The sequence below is a fragment of the Littorina saxatilis genome, linkage group LG4, assembly GCF_037325665.1.
Source record: "Littorina saxatilis isolate snail1 linkage group LG4, US_GU_Lsax_2.0, whole genome shotgun sequence".
In the NCBI taxonomy this organism is placed as follows: Eukaryota; Metazoa; Mollusca; class Gastropoda; order Littorinimorpha; family Littorinidae; genus Littorina; species Littorina saxatilis.
Window position 1 is genome coordinate 47,797,594 of NC_090248.1, and position 24,523 is coordinate 47,822,116.

At 45.4% G+C, this 24,523-nt stretch overlaps 1 protein-coding gene and 1 non-coding gene across 2 annotated transcripts in view; both read right to left on the reverse strand.

Annotated features, from left to right (window-relative positions):
- Positions 1-24,523, reverse strand: part of LOC138965616 (uncharacterized) — a 71,273-nt gene that overhangs the window by 24,317 nt on the left and 22,433 nt on the right. Inside the window, exons 10-21 of the mRNA XM_070337794.1 lie at positions 15,126-15,303; positions 14,180-14,197; positions 11,484-11,689; positions 11,234-11,440; positions 7,746-7,842; positions 6,840-6,966; positions 6,142-6,346; positions 5,819-5,885; positions 4,039-4,176; positions 3,415-3,551; positions 1,864-1,999; positions 1,355-1,509 (exon numbers count right to left, since the gene is read on the reverse strand). Coding sequence (XP_070193895.1) covers positions 1,355-1,509; positions 1,864-1,999; positions 3,415-3,551; positions 4,039-4,176; positions 5,819-5,885; positions 6,142-6,346; positions 6,840-6,966; positions 7,746-7,842; positions 11,234-11,440; positions 11,484-11,689; positions 14,180-14,197; positions 15,126-15,303 — 1,671 coding nt within the window. The remainder of the gene's footprint in view (positions 1-1,354; positions 1,510-1,863; positions 2,000-3,414; positions 3,552-4,038; positions 4,177-5,818; positions 5,886-6,141; positions 6,347-6,839; positions 6,967-7,745; positions 7,843-11,233; positions 11,441-11,483; positions 11,690-14,179; positions 14,198-15,125; positions 15,304-24,523) is intronic.
- LOC138965725 (5S ribosomal RNA) lies at positions 20,962-21,080 on the reverse strand. The gene has a single exon (XR_011455499.1). It is a non-coding gene; the product is annotated as a 5S ribosomal RNA (ribosomal RNA).

A 24,523-nucleotide genomic window follows, 5' to 3' on the forward strand; every position in this document is an offset into this window, starting at 1 on the left:
GCCAGGCGGAGCAGCCACTAGATTGCCAATTTTAAAGTCTTAGGTATGACCCGGCCGGGGTTCGAACCCACGACCTCCCGATCACGGGGCGGACGCCTTACCACTAGGCCAACCGTGCCGGTGTGTGCTTAACATTAAGAGCTGCTATTCTGATAAATACTTTAAGCAATATTGTCCACTTCCAGTCATGTTTCATTCTACCAAACAGGAGCACAATATTGCTGTGCTTCAAATGATAATACATTGTACAATAGTATTGAAAAAACGTTCAAAATGTACCAATACCTATTCTGCAGTTTACGAAAATCATTCTCATGGGAAAAAAAAGTGGGGATGTCCCTTATGTAACAAAAGTACACCTTGCAGTCTTGAAAATATGGTGGTTTTGGGGGGGATAGAGAAGGCAGTTGACACTAGAGACTATAATTATTGAATAACTGTTATTTCTATTAGTATGTAACCTCATTTGAAAAGTGATGGTGAATCAGGTCAAATCTAAGTACAGTGATTTGAAACACTGTAATTATGTATAAAAGTTGTATCTTGTCACCACTGACAGCACAATGGACAATATAAGACCCCCCCCCCCCCCCCCCTTAAAGGTACTGAACTTGTCAAATCCAGGTGCACGGAGCCCCTGGGGCTTTTAGTCATACCTCAGGCAGCTATCCGTTAGAAGAACTACCAAGTTTCATTGACTTGCACCCAAAGAGTCAAGAACTGCGATTTTTTTACGAATTCATTTCGTACTCGGACCCGGCTGGTCTTGGCCTATTTTCGGATCTAAATTTAGATCAGGTAGATCACCACATCATGCACAAAAAGACACGTCACTAAAAGCAAACTATGTCAGACGTCATCATGAGTTTGTGTAAAACAAAATGGAGGCCGGAATCACTCAAGTTGAATCGAACTCCGGACCAAACACCACGTAATAACTAGGTTAATTTATGCACTCGCGTGAACAAGAAACTGTCGAGCTTCACAGATGTCGTCGTTGGGTAGTTTTGGGTTTGTTTTACTACCATAGGAGGATTTTTGAACTATAAATGCACTCAGCTGCAACAAAAACGCAAAACAAAGGCTGTGAGCTGCACTGTGCCTTTAACGAAATCCCAAAACAAATAAGACTGCAAATATATCTGTAAATGTAATGCGTTTTGTTTATTCAATAATTAAACGTTCCAACAACATACCTTCCTTGTTTTTGGATTCCCCACTTTGAAGTTTTAAGACTCTCTCCATTGCAAGAACTTAATTTCAGATTTTCTGTTCATAATGTCTGTCAGTTTACCTCCCTTTTCAGACCTGAATTTTGAAGGTCTCAAAAGGCAGGGGGGTTCCCACTGTATACCTGCAGTCAGCGGTGATGGCCAGGGAGTGGTACTGACCACAGTGGAGAGCCACACAGGTATGGGATAGCAGGGCCTCCAGCAGCATGGGGCGATGGTACACGTGGCGTGTCCCCACTCCCACCTGCCCGTAGCGAGAGTTCCCCCAGCCATACACCTGTAAGTTTTAACTCAGTCATGATTAACCCATAGTATCTGCTGAGCAACCTGTATACATGTACTCACAGCTTTAATTAACATGTGATTACCAACACTGAAGTGAAAAGCTGAATCAACATGGAGGTAATGTTGACTAACATATCCCTATCAGTACATATGAACATAAAATTCAATCCGCCGCTAAACATTGAATTTGGTCATTTAGAATCGTTTAAAGTCTTTGCTGACTGTTTAGTATCTAGCTTGGTTTGTGTGTGTGGTGTGTATTTTTAGCAGTGTAGTACATGTAGTGTGTACCTACCCCTTGCTGTGTAGTGTGTACCTATACCCCTTGTGTGTAGTGTGTACCTACCCCTTGCTGTGTGATGGCCAGAGTGTGTTCACCGCCACACGCCACGGCCTCCACTCTGATCTGCAGCATGCTGAACGTCTGGACACACACCGGTGCACTCACAGACCCCTCCCTCACCAGGTCACCGTGACCCAATCTACAACACATACAATACAATACAATATGTTACCATAATTTTTTTTTAACAAAATTTTCCCCCTTAAAATTCAGAAGTGACAAACTATTGCATGTGTATTTTTTTCTCATTCCTGAACCGTACGTCTCAAGTAATGATCAAATTGTGAATTATGAAACAATCAATTTCCTTCAAGAATGACCTTGGTCAAAGTTTGTGTAATTTTCACGACAAAAGCTTCAACACATTGGTTCAAAACAGAAATATATAATGTGGGGATTCTAAGTACCAATGGTGTAGTCCTTGCATATCAGACGCAATGAATTAGAGCTAAAACAAGCCAAGTAAACATTTAATATTATACGTTATTTGTATTTTTGACCAAAATATGACATTTCATTATACTGGCCGTATAAAATTTCATCTCACACGGCATCACTGCAGAGCGCCTAGAACTGTACCCACGGAATATGCGCGATATAAGCCTCATTGATTGATTGATTGATTGATTTTACACAGATCAAGATAGTCAGTGGCGCCAGAGGTAGAGGTGAACAATTGACTCTCAAGATCTGTGTAAAATGTCATATTTTGGTCAAAAATACAAATAACATTTTTGTAACAATCGATATTAGTTAAAATTCCTTTATTCTTTTTAGATTAAAAGTTCACAAACATGCACTCTTTTGTAGTCTTGGCTATCTGCCTGTATGCTCGTTTAATTTGTGCTGGTTTGTGTTAGAATGAATTTGTAAAGCGCCTGAAGCCAATTGATGGGACTCGCGCTAAACATAGACCAAATAGCCCGGACCGCCAACTCGTCACGTGACCCTTCGAGGTTACGACTCTCAACTTTCAGGGGCGCGTGACGTCCGGTTTGAAAGGCCAGCGATTCGAAGACAGTGAAAAGAAAGCCCGCTCCAGTTATTTGTGACAATGGGAGGAGACAATGAACTGGATTTTCCAAAACTCCAAACTAAACTTAACAAAACTCATCGAAAAACATGTTCCATATGCACTTTTGCTGAGTTTATTTTAGCATTTTCAGAACTTACCTCGGCAACTTCGTCCATGTTTACAATCGACACCGGATATGACATCCCCCTGATTTCTGAAAGGCCATGTAAGCGTAGGTTCCTAAATGCGAATGGCCGCTACCTCGTAATAGAGAGAAAGAGCGGAGAGAGAGCTAGTTGGCGGTCCAGGATAAATGGTCTGTGCGCTATAGAAAAGTTATTTATTACTATTATTCTTTGTCCGACTCTGGCGTCACATGGCTCAAAGAAGGAAAATTACATGTTCAATCGATACATTATTCCCCGATTTTTAATTTTATAAGCATACAGTACTTACCATACCGTAATCAGTTTATTTACATATGAAAGAACACAAGATGCATGAGGAAGAGTGTTTGTCAGTTCCAGTATATATCTGACCTGCCATGGGCAGTGCGGCCCCAGGTGTAGAGGTCACCATCTCTGACCACAGCGGTGTGGTGTGACCCACACGACGACAGAGCGAACTGCAGTGCCAGAGACTGGTGACCACCGTCTTCTGCTCCTTCCTCCACTCCCTGCAACACACAACCATATTTATCTTATGTGACCCATGCATATCGTTTCATTTTTCATTTCTTACAGGGCAACTGCATGTCTATGTTGTTTTTTCAACTGGTGAACATCAGACAGGAATTTTGCAAGGAAAAACAAATTACATGCAGCTCACAGCATATTTCCTGTGTAAATATAGTAATTTTTTAGAATTATAAGTCAGAGGAACAAAAGCTCCACTGCATCAAATTTGTTTTGTGCTTGAATTGTTTGGATACAATACATTCAACAGGTGAATGCATTCATCTGTTGACACACAAACGCTGATAGATAAATAAATGATCAGTGGTGATGCCGATATTTTGATATTTTTTGCTCTGGTAATCTGTTCTGAGTCAGAATTAGCACTGAATAAGTGGCCAAGTTTAGGAGGCATTCAAAACAAACTCAAACTGAGCTTCCAAAACACTTACATTACGCCAAACACAAGATGCTAGCTCACAAACTTACCTCGGTGTCCTGTCGCTGAGTGGGATCAGACAGAATGAGGTCAGCAGTCAAGGACTCCTGGTTACCACGGTGACAGTTGATGTGCAGAACAGTCAGCAGAAAGACTTCCAGGGCCTGAGACAGCAAGGACACTCCGTCCTGTGGGCACCAAGTGTGTTGCATAATCATGAATGAAAACAAAGTAAGGAGAGAGAGGGAGGGGGGGGGGGGGGGGGGGGGGGGAGAAGATGAACACACAATATGTTCTCTGAGACACAATTCAACAGTTTTCCCTAAAATACTGCTCAATTTAAAAGTTGCTTTTTACATTTAGTTAAGTTTTGACGAAATGTTTTAACATAGAGGTGGGAATCGAGACGAGGGTCGTGGTGTATGTGTGTGTGTGTGTGTGTGTGTGTGTCTGTGTGTGTGTGTGTGTCTGTCTGTCTGTGTGTGTGTGTAGAGCGATTCAGACTAAACTACTGGACCGATCTTTATGAAATTTGACATGAGAGTTCCTGGGAATGATATCCCCGGATTTTTTTGATTTTTTCTATAAATGTCTTTGATGACGTCATATCCGGCATTTTGTAAAAGTTGAGGCGGCACTGTCACACCCTCATTTTTCAATAAAATTGATTGAAATTTTGGCAAAGCAATCTTCGACGAAGGCCGGACTTTGGTATTGCATTTCAGCTTGGAGGCTTAAAATTTAATTGATGACTTTGGTCATTAAAAATCTGAAAATTGTAATTAAAATTATTTTTTTATAAAACGATCCAAAAATACGTTTATCGTATTGTTCATCATTTTCTGATTCCAAAAACATATAATTATGTTATATTCGGATTAAAAACAAGCTCTGAAAATTAAAAATATAAAAATTATGATTAAAATTAAATTTCCGAAATCGATTTAAAAACAATTTCATCTTATTCCTTGTCCGTTCCTGATTCCAAAAACATATAGATATGATATGTTTGGATTAAAAACACGTTCAGAGAGTTAAAAAGAATAGAGATATAGAAAAGCGGGCTATCCTCCTCAGCGCAACCGCTACCGCGCTTTTCTGTATTGTTAATTTCACTGCCTTTGCCACGAGCGGTGGACAGACGATGCTACGAGTGTACGGTCTTGCGGAAAAAATGCAATGCGTTCAGTTTCATTCTGTGAGTTCGACTGAGCTTGACTAAATGTTGTATTTTCGCCTTACGCGACTTGTTTTCTTCTTCTTTTTGTCTTTTTGTTTGTAGGATACATGGGTAGAAAGACAGATAAACAGATAAGTGAGACATACAGATAAAGTGTCAGACCGGCAGGCTACCACACATAGATACAGTACATGCTGCCTGCTACAGAAGGCAAGCCTGAATTGAATTGTCATATTTTTAATTACGCAAGACGTGTGTACATGTACCAAACAAATGTGTGTATCCTTCTTGATTGTTCTTTTTTTCTGTTGTTTCTCTAGTTATTTTTTTGCTATGCATATCAATAAAACAAATTAATGCCTATAAGGCCAAAAAAAAAATAGGTCTGTTTACGGTAACATAGGTCAAAAATTAGGGGCGGTAGGTCGGGATTTTTTTTTTTTTTCCAAAAAAAACATATATTTACGTTATTTTTATTTTATTTTTTTTTAATTTTTTTTTTCCCCAAATGCCAAAAACAAGTCTAGGGTCGCGCGAAAAAAATAGGGTCGGTCGGGTTACCGTAAACAGACTATTTTTTTTTGGCCTAAGTTGTATTTTCTGATTCTGTTTTGGGATTTAGGCAAGAAGAAAAATACACCAATGCCCACCTGATTTCCATCAGCCAAATCACCAATGTTAGACGTGAAAGAAGCAATAGATGTCAAACTGGCTGCTCTGTAAAAATAAGAAGATAAATTATTCAGTAAAGGTAGCAGTATGTTATTCCTTTCTTTATTTCATATTCATAGAGTTTGGAAGGGTAAAATGAAAGAAAAAAGGTTATTGGTTCACCTTGTGAAATAAAACGCCATTATTTGGTCTAAGCCACAATACATATCCCAGATATACGGTCATCCTCGTTTATGCATGCAATTAACTTAATTTCATGAATTTGCTTTCAGAAATCAGAGTCTCTGATAAAGAAATCAACCTGTGCAATGAAGAAGCCTGACGTCGCACCAAGTTGCGCACGGAACCCTGGGAAGGATCCAAGATGGCGGCCAGCTGGAGCAGAAGCGGCAAGTCGAGGGACGTGATCTGGCGTTTGATGAGTGTGATGTGTCGTGTCACCAGCTCTGGTTTTGTCACCAGTACCTGCATTACCGCCTCTGCCATCAGGCTTGACAGCACTCCCCCTGTCAGATGGTGAAATCGATGAGTTCAGGAGAGATTAACCAAACAGAAGTGAAGTCCTGTGGTAAAAAGCTGCGTGGCGTGCAATACTCTCACCATGAGAGTAAAACGCTAAAGGGCACAGAAGAACAGGAAGCAGAAAAAGTCTTTTCGAGCTGCTGTCCTTCATGTGTGAGATCATTCTGTAAAGGTAAGCCCTGGTTTGAACAGCTGTTAGAAGTAGAGATACCTTATGTGTTTTTGTGTGTGTTTTTCAGTCCCCTCTGAATCACTCAGAATTGCCAGTCTGTCACAACAGACAGTTTTACTGTGAAACCACAGGATATTCTTTTTTTCTTCGCAGGTCCTAACAGTCATGTGTTTCATTTTCTCCCTTTAATCATTCAATTTCTTCATGTCCCATGCAGGCAAGATGATTTTTTTAGAAATCCGCACTGTGAGTTTTTTCAGTCTCACCCTTTGAAAGAAGGGGAAACAACTGCATAATTTTCCTACCTTGTGCTGCTTGCAGAACATGAGCGCTGAATCCCCGTGACACAAGCTGAGTGAGCAAGGTCAAGGCCACAGGCAGACGACCTTTGGAGACCAGCCTCCCCAGAGCATCGGCCACTAGGCCTCGAGCCTGTGTGTGAAACAAAGATAAAGTGATTACTCGTCTTCTTTGGCCTTCGTGGGCTGGCACTCCCACATGCACTCATGTTTTTTGTACAAGAGGGTTTTCATGTGTATGACAGTTTTTACCCCGCCATTTAGGCAGTTATACGCTCATTTCTGGGAATAAAAGTGATTTAACCTCGCATCTTGTTTCTTGCTGTGCTTTATCATTTTTATTTTCTTTACCCACCTGTTCATTCCCTGCTCCCATCTTCTTACAATCAATACTTAATTCCTGTAATTCGTTATTTCTGCACATCATGTTTTCCATCATCAGCTGTTCTGTTTATAAATCCTTCCCCCTTTAAACTGTCCCTATTCTGCTCTCCATTAATATTGTTCTCTACCTCCTCGCAATCTTGCCATTTGGTAAGAGTCTATATCTTTTCCTTCATCAATCCATTGTGTTAGCCTTCCTTTGCTCAAGAGAAGTCAGCTAGAAATACACTCTTAACAAGTGTTGTTCAAGTTTACCCCGTGCACAAAGTGTGTAGGGACGCTCATCTTATACAAGATCATACTGCAAACAATAGCAAATTTGCACGTGTTTTATCTATTTTTAGAATGACGTCATTTGTATTCTTACGTAATTTCCTTTCTGTTTTAACGTCATCGTTTGTTTTGATTCCATTACATGATTACTGAAGAAGGAGTTTTCACTCCGAAATATTTATTTCATTTTGGTGTTTGGGTGTTATTTTTTATTCTTATACAAGATCATACTGCTGCAGAATGATGAAATCTTACCATTGCAAAGTCCAGCAGCAGCATCGTTAAGCCATACTCAGCAAGCAGGTCCAGGGCTACGGATTCATCAAACGCAAAACTCCCCAAAAGGAACTCCCTGTAACATTTCCATCTGAACATAAATATCAGCTCTCTCACAAAAAGTTATGGTGTATTGCCTTGTGTTATTTTAATTAAAAGGCCAGAAAAATATGGTCCCCTTCAGTTGTCAACAATTCAATCATGTGCTGATATTTTTTTAATTGACTTCCTGCTAGGAAATGAAATGTATTGATTTTTTCCTGGCAAAAATTAACACAGTGTTGCATGCATTATGTCTTTTTTTCTCCAAAGAATGGAAACCTTTCTATTTGTCAAAATACCCACACAAACACAACAACAACATAAAGGACGTCATCATCATGTTCAATCGATGAATTCAGGATATAACTCTCTTTCTTTCTTTCTTTATTTGGTGTTTAACATCGTTTTCAACCACGAAGGTTATATCGCGACGGGAGAAGGGGGGAGATGGGATAGAGCCACTTGTCAATTGTTTCTTGTTCACAAAAGCACTAATCAAACATTTGCTTCAGGGGCTTGCAACGTAGTACAATGTATTACCTTACTGGGAGAACACAAGTTTCCAGTACAAAGGACTCAACATTTCTTACATACTGCTTGACTAAAATCTTTACAAAAATGGACTATATTCTATACAAGAAACACTTAAGGCAGGTCAAATGGAGACAGGGACATTACTCTTCATACACAAAGGGAAGCCACTGAGTTGTGTCGCCATTTTTTCCTGGCAGGCTGGGAATTCGAACACATCGAACAGGGAACGCAGAAGAAGAAGAACACGTCGAACATTCGAATGACGTAAATAGAACAAACGTCACATTTTTCAGGCAGCGTAAGTGAATGACGTCAGAAAATGACGACACCGCCAGAAATAAAAACAATGCGACACGCCTCCCAACCACGAGGTCAAAAACACGTGGGCATCTAATGAAATCGGTACAAAGCCGTTCTCTTTGCCAGTGACATCGTAATAATCACCAAAGCTAACATTGAAGCTCCGGTAGCAGGTAAGAGAGTGTCTCCCAACCCGTGATGCTCACAGCGTGATTGCATCAGAATACCACATGTTAAAACCGGTGTTTGAACTAGAATAACAGCCAGTAGTATTAAGAACAAGTGTCTTGTGTATGCAGCCCTCTTTCTACTGTACGCTGGCAGCAGATAATACAATAATTGAAGTCCTTCGAGGCATAAGGGGCCCATAAGGCGAAAAATTGCTTTAATTCCACCCTCAAAAAGTCCCAGCCTTCAAACCGTAACAAATAACAGTACGCACTATTAAGCAAAATTATAAACCAAGCCTTGATTATTAATTTTTATTATTACACTTGTATCAAACAAGTGACCTCCACCTTTTGATTGGCGTTTTTATTACATTTGAATCGGACTTGTGGCCTTTCAAAGTTGCGGTGACCTTTGACTTTCAACAGAGGTCATATGTAACAGTGGTTTTTAAAAACATAATTTAGTTGGCTCATATATCTGAGACAAATGATCGGACAACAGCCCTTTACATTATCGTGACACATATTTTTCTGAGGCACACTGGACAGTAATAGTGCAAAGGGTGGGGTTAATCAAGGGAGTGAACCCCCCCTAAAAACACCACCAACCTGTCGGTTTTTTTGTTTTTTTTAATGCTGTTTTGATCGCTCTTGCGTTTACAACCCATCTCATCAAATCGTAATTTATTTCCAGGCTACCAGCAATAAAATACCTCAACATGAGGAACAAATTTAAAATAAACTCTGGCAAAAGACGTGACGTCACAAAGTTTGAGTATGCGCAACATTTTCGTTTACCAGTGCACTTCGTTACCTGCCCATTGCTGCTTTGGGTGATATTTTTTAAATGACTATTCCTATGCAGATGTTTGTGTAATTGGCCGTTTTCAAAACATACCCATTTTTCGATTTTTCGGTCCAAAATTCAAAACGGGCACTGTCTTCCGAGACTCATAGCTCCGAAATGAACCCACTACCCTATATTTTTTTTATGCTGAATGCATAGCAGACAGATCGAACTTAAAAAATAGCCAACTTTTGGGAGAAACCAAATTATATTTAACGGGTCCAGTGAACTACCTTAACAAGGGTAAAAGGAGAAACAGAATCCGTTAGTCGCCTCTTACGACATGCTGGGGAGCATCGGGTAAATTCTTTCCCCTAACCCGCGGGGGGAGGCCAGTAACTAGCGAGGGGCGTTTCTCCAGAATTTTCCACGTGTAAGAAAATACCCCTCGCTAATGACTGGCTTAATAATGTCACTTGGGAAAGTTTGCCTCGATAAAAGAAAGAGTATTCACTCTTTCACAACTCATACAAACTCGACAGAGTTATATCCTGAATTCGATGGGCACAGTGACCCAGTGGATAGAACATCGGCCTCCTATTCGGAAGGTCGTGAGTTCAAATCTCTGCCGCGGTCGCCTGGTTGGTTAATTAAGGGTGGAGATTTTTTCTGATCTCCCAAGTCAACTTATGTGCAGGCCCGCTAGTGTCAATTATCCCCCTTCGTGTGTACACGCAAGCACAAGACCAAGTGCGCACGGAAAAGATCCTGTAATCCATGTCGGAGTTTAGTGGGTTATGAAAACACAAAAATACCCAGCATGTTTTCCCCGGAATCGCCAAATGGCTGCCTGAATGGCGGGGTAAAACAGTCATACACGTAAAAATCCATTCGTGCAAAACCATGAGTGAACGTGGGAGTTTCAGCCCTTGAACAAAGATGAATAATAATTAAGATACCGTATCCCGAATTCATCTATTGAACACGATGATGTCCTTTTTGTTGTCGCTTTGTTTTTGTGGGTATTTTGACAAGTAGAAAGGTTATTTCCATGCTTTTGAAAAAAAGACACATAATGCATACACTAGTGTGTTCATTTATGCCAGGAAAAAATCAATACATTTCATTTCATCTAAACAAAAAGAGAACACAGCAGCACCCAGATTAGTACTTTCTTTGTCAATATTTTGGCAGCGACAAACTGCCTTCTTCAGGATGGTATGATGAAAGTAATTTTCATTTCATGGTCTGTTTGTCTCACCTGAAGGCAGTGAGTGTGCGGCATGTTGAGTGGCTGGTGGGCCACCATGTGAGCGTAACAGTGCAGCAACATGTCGGCCAGTAAAAAATCAACACATTTCATTTCATGTTCTGTTTGTCTCACCTGAAGGCAGTGACAGTGTGCGGCATGTTGAGTGGCTGGTGGGCCACCATGTGAGCGTAACAGTGCAGCAACATGTCGGCCAGTAAAAAATCAACACATTTCATTTCATGGTCTGTTTGTCTCACCTGAAGGCAGTGACAGTGTGCGGCATGTTTAGAGACAGGTGGGCCACCATGTGAACGTAACAGTGCAGTAACATGTCGGCCAGTAAAAAATCAACACATTTCATTTCATGGTCTGTTTGTCTCACCTGAAGGCAGTGACAGTGTGCGGCATGTTTAGAGACTGGTGGGCCACCATGTGAACGTAACAGTGCAGCAACATGTCGGCCAGTAAAAAATCAACACATTTCATTTCATGGTCTGTTTGTCTCACCTGAAGGCAGTGACAGTGTGCGGCATGTTTAGAGACAGGTGGGCCACCATGTGAACGTAACAGTGCAGTAACATGTCGGCCAGTAAAAAATCAACACATTTCATTTCATGGTCTGTTTGTCTCACCTGAAGGCAGTGACAGTGTGCGGCATGTTTAGAGACTGGTGGGCCACCATGTGAACGTAACAGTGCAGCAACATGTCAGCCAGCACTTTGCGGTCACTGCTGGTCAGTTCCAGGGCTGTATTTTGCAGCGCTTGTTTCAGCACCAACACCATCTCCTGGAAGCAGCCGTAGCGAGCCAGGCTGGCACAGCGCTTGCTGTGGGAACACTGGAAGCAATGGTAGAAATATTAAATGCGATATCAGTGGTTGCTTGATTTTTTTTCCTGATTTTTTTTTTGCTGTCACAAAGCTTGCTCTTTTGCTAGAGCATAATGACATGAGGTGATAACTATCCTCCTAGTAAGTACGCTACAGTAGATTTCCCCTATTAAGACCTCCCAAAATATGAGAAAATCAGGTCTGAAAAAGGAGGGAGTCTTACAATGGGGGTAAATTTACAGAGGTTATGAACAAAACGACTGAGACAACTGGGTCTTAAAAGGGAGGAAGTCTTAAATTGGAGGGGGGGGGGGGGGGGGGGCGGGGCAAGGGTAATTCCACTGTAATTTCAAAAAGTTCTTGTCCAGAGATGTGGCTTGGATATCATTTCTTCCACACATTTGCTAGGCTGGCCATTAAAGTATTTGCAATTTTCTTCAAGTTTTGGCCCCTTAAAATGTATGTTTTGGCGTTTGACTGACTGCCGTTAAACGACATCCCTGCTTGTCCATTGCTATATCTGTTACTTGCTACTAAGAGCTATGTTCCATTACCGATATGAAACCCCTTACCCGTTATTATTTCAGTTTCTTGTGTTGTACCAGTATATTGTGCATGGACATTAGCATGAGTCTGGCTGGGTAGTTTTCCATCAATGCCAATTTGATAGCACAATACTCTTTTTTTCAGAACTATGGCTCACATGTTTTGCCTTCAGTGATGCTCTCTCATCTGTCAAATTATGTCCCAAGCAGTGGAAAAAACATGCTCAGATGTCACGTTTGCAATTGAGAGTTTTTGTTGATCGCTACCAAATTTCACAAAGAGATGCCGGTTCAAACAAATACAGGGAAAGCGAACCGATACTTTAGTGTTTTTACCGTTTCCTAAATAGACCACTGCAGCTCTATTTGTTATACAGTGGAACACCCCTTTAAAAACAAAAACAATTTAAGACTCCCTCCTTTTTAAGACTCTGTTTTCGTAGACTTTCTGTTCATTGCCCCTTTAAATGTACCCCCATTTTAAGAATCCCTCCTTTTTAAGACCTGAGTGTGATTTGTTCAGATTTTTGGAACTCTTAAAAGGGGGGTTACACTGTATTCCTGTCACTGACACTGCACCCACTTTATTCTCCTCCACCTTCTCACCCTCACTCCCACCTTTCCCTCAAACTACCACCAGCAAGACATCACAGTACATGAGCATCAACTTCTGTCAAATGTAACTGCAGAAAAAAAAGAAAAAAAATGGAAGAGAAAAAATGTGTCAAAGATATGCAAATCAAACAAAAGCATACATCACATAAAAACATAAAAGCAAGTGCTGTTGTTTCATTTGCAATAACAGGTTACTTGTTTTTTTGGGACTGTTTTCAGCAAAAGAAAAATACACATATAGATATACAGAGCACTGAGAACATTATTTTCACAGTGTCTTCCATGCAAATGAAGTTGAAAGTACAACAATTACACATAACTGCAAACAATGACCGGCAAATGCTGCAATAGAAAGTGCTGCAATCTGATGTTGGTTGGGAAAAGGATGCACTGTAACCCAGCACCAACATGTGAAATTTACCTAAAAGCCTGTCATTAATTGAGCGAAGTCAACTATTCGAAGTACACTTCGCGAAGCTTCCTACACAAAGCTATAGCACTACATTTTGGGTGAAAAGACTTTGCGCAGTCTTCCCGAAGTTGACTTCTGGTAAAAAAAAGACTTCACGCAGACTTCACGAAGTTGACTTCTGGTAAAAAGACTTCATACAGACTTCCCAAAGTTGACTTCTGATAAAAAAAGACTTCGCGCAGACTTCCCGAAGTTGACTTCTGGTAAAAAGACTTCGCGCAGTCTTCCTGAAGTTGACTTCAGGCTGAATTAAGGACAGCCTTAAACAAATGCAGAAAAGAAAGAAATACATGACACATCCATGTCAAGCTTACTTACAGCCCTCAATACATGTTCATCTAATATAAAAGCTACATTCCCTTTCCCCCTTCTTTCCCTACCCTTTCTTATTTTTTTTTCCCCTAACTGTACAGTTCTGTATTCTGGTTTACCAAGAACATTAATCGGTTTATTCCTGAAGACAAAGTAAATCTGCTTGGATAGAAACATAATTATACTCCACTGATGTGTAAATATCATGAAGAATGCATCATGCAAAAAAAGCATTACAAATTGTATGCACAGACACACGTCCTGCCTTGATCAGAAAAGTATTCGTGAGCCCTGACAGGGAAAAAACTTATCAATAATAAAGTAAAAACTTACAGCAAAAACAAGTAATTGCACTGTTCACAACTTAAGCAGCACTAAAGTAAAGAACACTTCTAACACAGATTTAAATTCTGCCCATTCAAACACAGAGTTACAAATATTTTCACTGTCACAATTATAAGCATGCTCATATTCAAACTGTCAGTAAAAAAAAGCACACACTGTCAGTAAAATGTATGCAATTTTCACTGAAGCAAGTACATCATCATACTTACTTTGTGCCCTGGTTTTGTCTGAGCAGCATTTACACAAATACAAGCAAAAAGAGTTATAAATGGAATGGAGAATTCACTAGACAGAAAATGCGTTTAAAACAAACAAAGGGACACAACTGTTTCATGTAAAAATATGAAGAAGGGGGAAATAGTATTATTGATGTATGAAAGCCAAACAAGATACACATATGGAAATATAACTTCTTTTCAAACAAAATGAGTTTCACTAATAAAATGGTAGCTTTCAAGGACATTTTTGTCTGGGAATACAGCTGGCATTGAGCTCAAAGCAAGGCTGCATTTCTGACAAACCATGGACGTTCATGCTCGGCCGGGCTACAGTTGCAAATGTTCCAGGGAATGTATTTGGGGACAGTTTAGTTGTGCTTCCAACTTGAATTAAGTTAAATAACCATCACTTTCTTATAGGTACACAAGATTAGAACAGTAATTAAAAAACAAAGTGAGAGATTTCCCCTGATTATAACCTTCTGGCATCCAGAGACTAAATGAGACCGTACAAAACTTGAGACCAACTGATGAGACCAAATCAAACTTGAGACCAACTGATGAGACCATATAAAACTTGAGGACCATACTAGAACAGCCTGAAGTCTCTCACTTAGTTCAATGAAGCAGTTCTGATTCAAGATTTAAATGTGATAAGTACTAGTCTGTTACTTTTGTTAATGTTATTTCGACTTCCTCACTTTAAACACCCTCCTTTTATAAGTTTTAAGGACATGAGTTTCTCAGATTCGTGTAGGCCTCAAAGGAGAAGGTGTGTGTGTGTGCACGTGCAGCACTCATGTGCATGTGTGTGTGTGTGTGTGAGTGTGCATGCATGTTGTGACGCACATGCGTGCATGCATGCGTGTGTGTGTGTGTGTGTGTGTGTGTGTGTTCCAGTCTTCTGCTGTACCACAGTAGCCATACTCCCTCTCACCTTGGAGAGAGCAAAAAGCCTGATGGCGCGCGACACGTGGCCGCCTCTCAGCAGGTAGTGCGCGGCCAGTTCGGCCAGCATGGTGATGTCCAGTCCCACGCTGATGGCAAGGTGTTCGGCCACCTTCATCTCCGCGGTCACTATGGTGTGCTGCAGGAACAACCTCTCTGGTGAGGCCCTGCAGTCCGAGAGAAATTCAAGTTTTAATACGCTCTCACAGCAAAGCCATCAAGGGTGTGTTCCCGGGTTTTACCCCCACCTTAGATGAGATATACAAGTGTATGCGTGTTTAGGTGGTATCAGCCATCTCCACTTATGGCAGAATGACCGAGGTCTTTTGTGTGCCACTGTGGTGACACGGGGGTGGAACATGGATACCATCTCTGGGTCTGCACATACATTTAACTCGTGTTTGTCCTGGCCAGAATTAGAACCCACGACAGACAACTTGATTTGCAGACCCAGAGACAGTATCCATGTCCCACCCCTGTGTCACCACAGTGGCATGTAAAAAGTTCTGCAGTAGGCGGAGAAAGTCATTTACAGACATTACACTTTGGTGTGCTGTAGGAACAACTAAAAACCAACATGTCTCTTTTTGACCCTCTCTTTTGAGGTGAAATCTCTGACATCAGAAGCCTAACAAAGTTTGACAAAACGTTTATAACACGAAGAATGGCGTCATGTCAACATTCTGTCACTTCTTCCACATGGAAAAACCATAAACAGACCCCCCCACCCCACAACAAAAAACAGACAACGTTAGGTAAAATCTGGTGATTCTAAGAATGATCCCCGGAGCTTTACAAATTAAAACAAAAATGTTTTGCCTGTCCTCCACTTCCCATTCATTACTCACAGTGTTGTTCCCAGAGGACGAAAGGTCAGTTGGACCTAGACTGAATATATATAGGTCCAAATCTCCTGGTTTTGTCAGAAAATTGATGTTGAGAAGACCTACATGTCAAAATTATCGGTCGGGATCAGACCAATGTGTCATATCAAAAAAAGTACGTGTCAATGACGGAAGACTGGAAACAACACTGGCCTCAGACTCACCTGGGCCTGCACTCGTACACAGCGCTATCCGTGATGACAATGCACCCGTCCAACACAGTGTGGGTGGTGACTGAAAACAACACTGGCCTCAGACTCACCTGGGCCTACACTCGTACACAGCGCTATCCGTGATGACAATTGTAAGGCTTCTTTTTAAGCCTACTGTCTATATGATACTTACCGAGACAGTACTATTCTTGCACATTATCTATTATAGGCCGAAAAAATTGGACAAAACGCTGAGTGGGTACAATTATCTCCCATAACCATGCGCCACCGTGGATCCCAAGCACTGTCCGAGTGCCTCCCCCTTACAGGATGTAGGTGGCGCGTCCTCTTTCTTTATGAGCTGCAGACCCTCAAAAAGCCCATAACATATCAAGAGGGGAGGCGGGAGGGAAACTCTAATAGTACTGTCTCGGTAAGTATCATATAGACAGTAGGCTTAAAAAGAAGCCTTACAGTCAATATAACACTTACCTCAACAGTACTATTCTTGCACAGAATACCAGAGTGGTGTGAGGGTGATATGTAGAGTATTAAACTCCTTAATCAAAATCACTTAAATCCAAGGATTAAGATACCCAGGCAATTTTCGAACAGTACTACCGTAAAAGAAAATATACCCAAGAAACATACCTTAGACTGACGTGACCATGCTGGCAACCACTGCTGTGTGGTGAACTCAATGTCAAAGTCCAGGCCACTCAAAGCTTGAATACCACTGAGTCTACGGCAAGTGGCTAAAGCGATGAGGAACAATTAGTCTTAAAAATCAGCAACTTGATACTGATGCCTGCCAGGGGTTCAAACTCATTGCTACGCAGGAGTTTGAGGACCAGAAAGACATCCCCCTTGGGAAATGAAACCCGAGGTTTAGACACCGCTGCATTGCTAATACCCGAAAGGACATTAGCGATGAGGGAGGACCTGATCAAGTGTTCAGGTCTGCGACCAGTAGCGGCCGCAATCGTGGAAGCGATGGCAGATCTGTATCCAAGAAGAGTCTTAGAAGAAAGACTCTTCTTTTGATACACTTCCACCAGGAAGTTGACCAAGTCCTGTGTTGAGGGATAAAGCGGCTTTATCCCCTTGGACAAGGCGAAGGTGGCCCAAGCTCTCCAGCGTAAGTCGTAGAGCTGATTAGTTGATCGCCTCTTAGCGTTCAAGGAAAACTCTACTGAACTCTTGTGCAATCCTAGTGCAAGCAGTTTGGAGCGCACAAGAGCCATGCGGTCAAGCACAGACTCTCTGGACGTGGATGAGGGAGGCATGATCGAGGCTGGAGCAGACCTCCCCTGTCCAGATCCAGAGGTAGAGGGTCTACGTGGGTGAGACCGCGAAGATCTGGAAACCACGGAGCTGTTGGCCAGTAAGGCGCGACCAAAATCAGTCTTGGTCGTTCCTGCAGATATTTTGCCAGCACCCTCGGAATCAGAGATGTCGGGGGATAGGCGTAAGCATCGAGGAGCCTCCACAAGAGAGTGAATGCGTCCAAGTGGAACGCATTCATGTCTCGAAAGGGGCTGACGTACCTGGGAAGCCGAGCGCTGAATCGAGTTGCGAACAGATCGATCAGAGGACGGTCCCACCTTGCCCACAGACGCTGTAGAACATTGTGAGCGATGGTCCATTCTGTGGAGAGAACCTGATCGCCCCGACTGAGAATGTCGGCCAGGGCGTTCAGTTTCCCCGGAACGAACTGGACTGACATCCGGACCTGATTGGTCTGGCACCAGAGCAGAATCTCCTCCGCCAACAGGGAGAGGGACCGAGAGTTGGTGCCCCCCTGGTGGCGAAGGTAAGCTAAGCATGTGGTGATGTTGTCCCCGTCGAAAATCAGAGGGGCCAAGGACAGGCCGAATGGGAGGGCCCGAAACTCGAACACTGTGCCCTCCCAAACGAACCGGAGCAGATGTCGGTACCCCGGGGCCACCAGGATGTGGAAGTAAGCATCCTGGAGGTCCCAGACATGGCCCAATCGTTTGGCCGGATGGCCAACCGGACCGACGAAGGGGTTTCCATCTTGAACTTGCACCTGTGAAGGTACAAGTTCAAGGTGGAGAGGTCCAACACCGGCCTGAACCGGCCGTCCTTTTTGGGGACGGTGAACAGGCGGGAGCAGAACCCCGGAGAAGGCTGAGAAAGGGGGTAGACCGCCTTCTTCTCGACCAACGAGTTCACCTCGTCCTGAAGAGCCTGCCATCTGGCAGGGTCTCGAGGAGGGGGGAACGTCAAGGGTAGAGCAGACAATGGAGGTTGTGACGACAGCGGTAGAGAAAACCCCGACCACACCACCCTCAAGAAAAACTGGTTGGAGACCAGTCTGCCCCACATGCCGCGGGCCCGAAAAAGGGAACCGACGGACGAAAGAGGGGCAACTTGAGGGGGCGTCAACGTAGGGCCGGGACTCACTGAAAATTCTGCTGGCGGGCAGGCGCAGGCTTGCGACCACCCCCCCCCCCCCCCCCCCCGGTGGTGCTGCTTCCACTTACCTGTCTGAGCACCCATCGTCTTGCTTGGGAACGCGACAGGCGCCTAAGAGGAGGAAGAAGGAGGCAGTGAAACTGGCTTCTTCTTCTTCTTCTTCTGAGGCTGGGAGCTGGAGGTGACTGTAGCACTTCTCTTACTCCCCGCCGCCGCCACCGAAGCAGCGAGGCCAACCATCAGAGAATCAGTGTTCCTCTGGCGTGTGGACTCCACCACAGAACGAACAGTGTCCGGATGAAAGAGGGAAGAAGGCTGAGGAAACGTGTTCCTCAGACTCTTCCTCATATCCGGAGGCACTATAGAAGTAGGCAGAAAATGATCACGGAACAGGGCCAATAAAGTGGACCCGTGTTCCAATGGCCAATTCTGCCGCAGACGACACGCACGATCGCACGGCATGCAAAGCCCGATCCACTCGAACCGTGTCAAGGACCCGAGTGGAATCGGACTCTGCCCGATCGGGAGGGTCCAACAGTGTGGACAGCGTGCTCATCCATGTCAAGGCCTGTGATTGGGCCTCGACTGTGGAAGAAACGGTGGCCTCAAGATTGTGGAACGAAGCAGAGCTCAGTTCCACCTTCTTGACCGAAGGCACCTCCCCAACGAACACATCACCGTCAGCCCCACCCTAAACACTCGAAGTCTGGAAAGGGAGAGTTCGAGAGTCAAAGGGAAAAGGGAGGGACGAAACAGATTGGACACGAGGAAACAGTGGAGGTGCGCCTCCCGAAGGAAAGCATGGCACTGAACCCGCGTCCTCCCGAGGAACATAGGTCGCGTTTGCACGTGAATCTGTACTCCTCAGGCAATGTGCTGCCGCTTCCACCGTGGCACGAAGACTAGGGTGGAACGCGAATTGCCGGCGGCCGGATCGTTCAAAAAACGAGCCGCCGGCAGACGCGGAGTGAGCCTCCCGCGCCCGGGCCGAAGCGGACTCAAAGGACGAGAGGGCGTCTCAGGGAAGGACGTCCTGAAACTGTTCAAACGTCCTTCTAGCTGTGCGAGGGCGCAAAAGCAGGAGTGTAGGGAGCTTGAGGGGGAAGAGCCAAAAGCAATGAAGCAGGCTGTGAAGAAACGCCCACAGAAGCAAGAGGCCGCGAAGACCCCTGCCCCAAAGACGAAACGTCTCCAGCAGCCGAAGGGGGAGAAAAACAACAACCCTGCAACTGTTGGGTCAGCCCAGCCAACGAACCCCCACCATTTATAGACTGAACAGGAACCCATCGGGTCTGATCAGAAAAGAAATGGTCCGGTCCGGTCGGGGGTGCCGATCCGGTCCGGTAGGGTGGTCCGGTGTTCCGGTCCGGTGCGAGGGCGAGCCTCCTGCCTCCTGCCTCTCGTCCTCAGACCCCGGGTCCACGTCCTGTGTGTCAACACTAGACGACAGACGCTTAAGAGAGGCATCCGTGACGTCAAGACGCCGCGTGATGTCTGTCATGTACTGTTGGAAAGTACGAAGCATAGCTTCGGAAGTTCCATCAGAAACCGGCAATGGTAGAGGATCAGTGTTAACCTCAGGGCGACCCTGATCCTCCTCCCTATCGTCCTCTGACTCACTCTCCTCTTCACTTCCCGACAACTCCTCAAAAGCAGGTACCGTACCATCCGGACCCGTAGGTCCGGGGGTCCGGCAAGGGCCAGAGGTACTGTCCCGCACCGGACCCTAAGGTCCGGTACGGTCCCGTACCATGGGTCCCGTCCGGACCAAACCCGGAGGTCAAGTCCAGTCGGGACCCGTGGGTCCGGTTCGATCCCGACCCGTAAGCCTGGAACGTTCCGGACCCTTGGTCCGGACCATCCGTCACCCGAACACCAGACGCTAAGGAATGGCGTGGGGTCAAGACGGTCCGGTCGGAGGTGTCGGTCTGAGCAACAAAAACAATGTTCCCGTCGCCCTGACCATTCGACAGAAGTACCACGTTCTGTCGAACACCTCCACGTCCAGTAACTAGTCGGCCGGAGCGTTTCAAGAGGGACAGCCACCAGTCACACGGACGTCAGAGGGAACCGTAGTAGCAGTGGTCATAGGCACGAAGCCTGAAAACCCCTGCCCCCACAGGACCGCCCTGAACGGGGTCAATTCGCATCCCAACCCCAGCGGGGAGGGAATTCAGAGACCCCGTCATCTCCTCCGATCTCCCCCCCCCCAGGAGGCCGAAACTACTGTCGAAACAGCAGCAGACGACCCAGCGAGGGAGTTCAGAGGAGGACCCGTGTCCCTCCTGGCTTCCACAGCGGTGGAAACCGAGGAGGGCACAGGAGAGGCACCGGAAAAGGAAGATTTTAATGCCAACTGCACCCGGTGTTCCCAGGCGGTCACCCATCCAAGTACTAACCGGGCCCGACGTTGCTTAACTTCGGTGATCGGACGAGAACCGGTGTTTTCAACGTGGTATGGCCGTTGGCTGTCAAAACCTGAGTCTCTCCAGTAGCCCCTAGATCGGATTCACCAACCCCCAAAGAGGGTTGGGAATCGACCTGCCCCCGGATTCGAGCCAGGGAGGAGAAGGAAACCTTCCCCCCAGGCTTGAAACCGGGAGGAGCTGAAGCCTGAGACTGAGGGCAGGACAACGGCGTCGAAGGGGGGAAGCCTGTTCCACTGAAGGAGAAGGAGAAAGAAGCTTTTTCTTTCCCCTCGACCTTCCCCGAACCTTTGACGGCGCAGCCCCCGCCCGAAGTCCCAGGCTCAAGCCCAGCCTGTTTGAGCAAGCTCGCATTGAGCTTGCTCAAACAGGCTTTCTCCGCCCTCCCTTGCCGCAAACGCAAAGCGTTTGGGGAGGGAGAGTCGGAGCGCCGAAAGGTCCCCTTCTCCGTGCGCAAAACATGACGCTGGTCGCCCGGAGAAGGGTTGCCCCCGGCAGACTCTGGTTCCGTAGAACCAGAGCCCAAAACAGGACGAGACATCCTACCTCGCCCTGTACGTACCCTTAAAGACCGAGAATTAACAAAATTCAAAGAAAATTTAGGTCAATACTCAAGTGAATGCGGCGAAACGAGAAGCAGACGACCGGTCACCACGAAGTAGGACGGGAGGCACGCCGAGTCCGCCACACAACAACGGAGGCACAAGTTGAAGGAAACACAACGTAGCCTCAAGCCAGAAGTGGAATAACACACAATAATCCAACAGGTGATAGTCCACACAGAAAAGAAGCCTCTTAGTCCAAAATAATCCGGGAGCGTAGCAGAAACACAGCCGTCTGACACGCGCGAAAAAAGGAAGAGGACGCGCCACCTACATCCTGTAAGGGGGAGGCACTCGGACAGTGCTTGGGATCCACGGTGGCGCATGGTTATGGGAGATAATTATAAATTTTAATAATAAATTTTAATTTGATTATATACTTACCCAACTCACATAAACGCAATTTACTTCAGTCTAGTGCTAGGACGCTGAATCGTCACCTTGGTAACAAGGGGAGGCAACCCTAAAAAAAGAGCGACCTTGACCCTTTAATATCACGAAGTCACGCGTGACTTCCTGACCTTGCCGCCATCTTTGAATCATACAATCGAAAGCGAACAGAAAAACCCCTCTTTTTTTAGGAAACCACAACACCCTCAAAAGCGGGGCAGGTGGGAGGGTATCCACTATGTGAGTTGGGTAAGTATATAATCAAATTAAAATTTATTATTAAAATTTATAATTAAATTACATTCTTATCCCAACTCACATAAAAGCAGATTGCTAATAAAGGTGGAGGGAAAAAAATTTCCACTTACCTCAAAGAGAAGGTAAGACTTGTCCAGCGACGACAATGGCTGGTAGGGAGCTACTGCCATCCTGTCGGGTGCTGACCACATCACGCAGGTAGAAATTGATGAAGACATCCTGCGATCTCCAGTAGGCCGCGTCTAGGACCTCAGCCAGTCTGCCTGAGCGGAGGACCGCAAGCGAAGTAGCCCAAGCCCTGGACTCATGAGTTCTTGACGACGTCATAGGGAGGACAGAACGAACGTCCCCATCCTGTCTGTGCCACCATGCATACGCCTGTTTGATCAGCGTAGCGACCCATCTCGCCAAGGTGACCCTCGCCACGTCCTTACTCCTAACAGCGTTAATGGAGATAAAGAGCAACTTCTGATCTTTAGACCTAATAGGAGTGGTACGCGATAAATAGCTGGAAAGAGCCCAAACAGGACAATTCACCAGATCTGGGTCATTTGGAGCGAGAATCGTACTTAAAGGAGGAATTCGAATAACGGGGGATGCCAGACCAGGCTTTTGATTTTTGGCAAGGAATTCCGGCCTAAATCTTAAAACAACAGAACCATCAGATTCAAAAGAAACGTCTTTAGCTAGGCCCGACAGGGCATGCACCTCGCTGCCTCTACGGGCAGAGGCTAACAAGACTAAAAACAAAGCCTTACGAGTCAAGTTCGCTAGGCTTGATGCAGATAAAGGCTCAAATTCTGAAGAAGCTAGGAACTTAAGTACCAAAAACAAATCCCACGAGGGAAGGGGAGACTTTGACTTCGCAGAATCTATAGCCGCCCCTTTAAGAACGCTAGCAATGACTCCCCCCAAGTTAATGCTATGCCCTAGCTGCTTCAAAGTCGAGGAGATAGCTGACCGTCTAACTCTGAGAGAGGAAGGAGACAAGCCTTGAGAAGCTAACCACGAGAGGTGGTTCGCCACCTGCATAGAACGGGGTGACAAAGGGTTAACTCCGTTCTCTGTACACCACTTTGTCCAGGCAGCCCAGTGCGAGGAATAAACAGAGCCGGTAGATTCCCTATGAGCCTTCTGGACAAGACTTAAAGTAGCGTCTGAGGCGCCGGAGCGACGCAGAGAGACCCGGACAGCTTCCAGGCGTGAAGCCGTAGAGATTGGGGGTTCTCGTGAGGAACTCCCGATCTTGGCTGCACCAGATCTCCCCTTTTCACGTCGAGAGGGAAGGGAGGGCCGTCTGCGAGACGAAGAAGATCGGGAAACCACTGTTGGCTGGGCCACCAAGGGGCCACCAACAGCAAGCAAGGCTTTTCCAAATCCGCTTTCCGAAGAACCTTGCTCAAAAGATGGAACGGGGGGAACGCGTATGCAATCAGCCCTGACCACTCTATCTCGAGAGCGTTCGTCTCCCACGCCTCCGGATCTGGAAAGGGGGAGACAAAGATGGGAAGCCTGCGGGAGAATCTGGTCGCAAACAGATCGACCATGGGCTTGCCGAACCTCAGCCACAGTCTTTGAAGGACCTGATGAGTCAGAGTCCACTCTGTGTGTAAGACGCGCGACGAGCGAGTCCGCGAGAACGTTTAGACTGCCTGGGAAGTATTTCGCTGACAACAGAATGCGGTGCTGGCTGCACCAGACCAGAATCTGACAGGCCCTGGCAGAGAGGGTGAGAGACCGAGAGCCTCCCTGTCTGTTGATATAGGCCGCCACAGTCCTGTTGTCCGTGCGAACCTGAACGTGTTTGTCCCTGACAAGAGACAGGAACGATTGGAGACCCAGGAAAACAGCCTCTAGTTCCAGAGCGTTGATGTGCCAGCTGCTCTGCGTCTCGTCCCACAGACCCGAGGCAGTGTGAACAGAAAGATGTGCACCCCAGCCCTCCATGGACGCATCCGTGAACAGGGACTCGTCCGGAGGGGGAAGCGAGATCGGAACTCCCTGAGAAATCCAGGGGAGTAGCCACTGTCTCGCAGTGTGCAGGAACCAATTCTCGAGAGAGACTACTGTCTCCCAGCCCTGAAGAGAAGGCTTTCACATTGAACTCAGGGCAGCCTGTAACGGCCTCTTGTGGACTCTGCCTAAGGGCACAAGAGCCGCCATAGATTCCATCTGGCCCAGCAGAGAAGACAAGGAACGCACAGGCGCTCTCTTTTTCGAGGACAGAGATCGAATC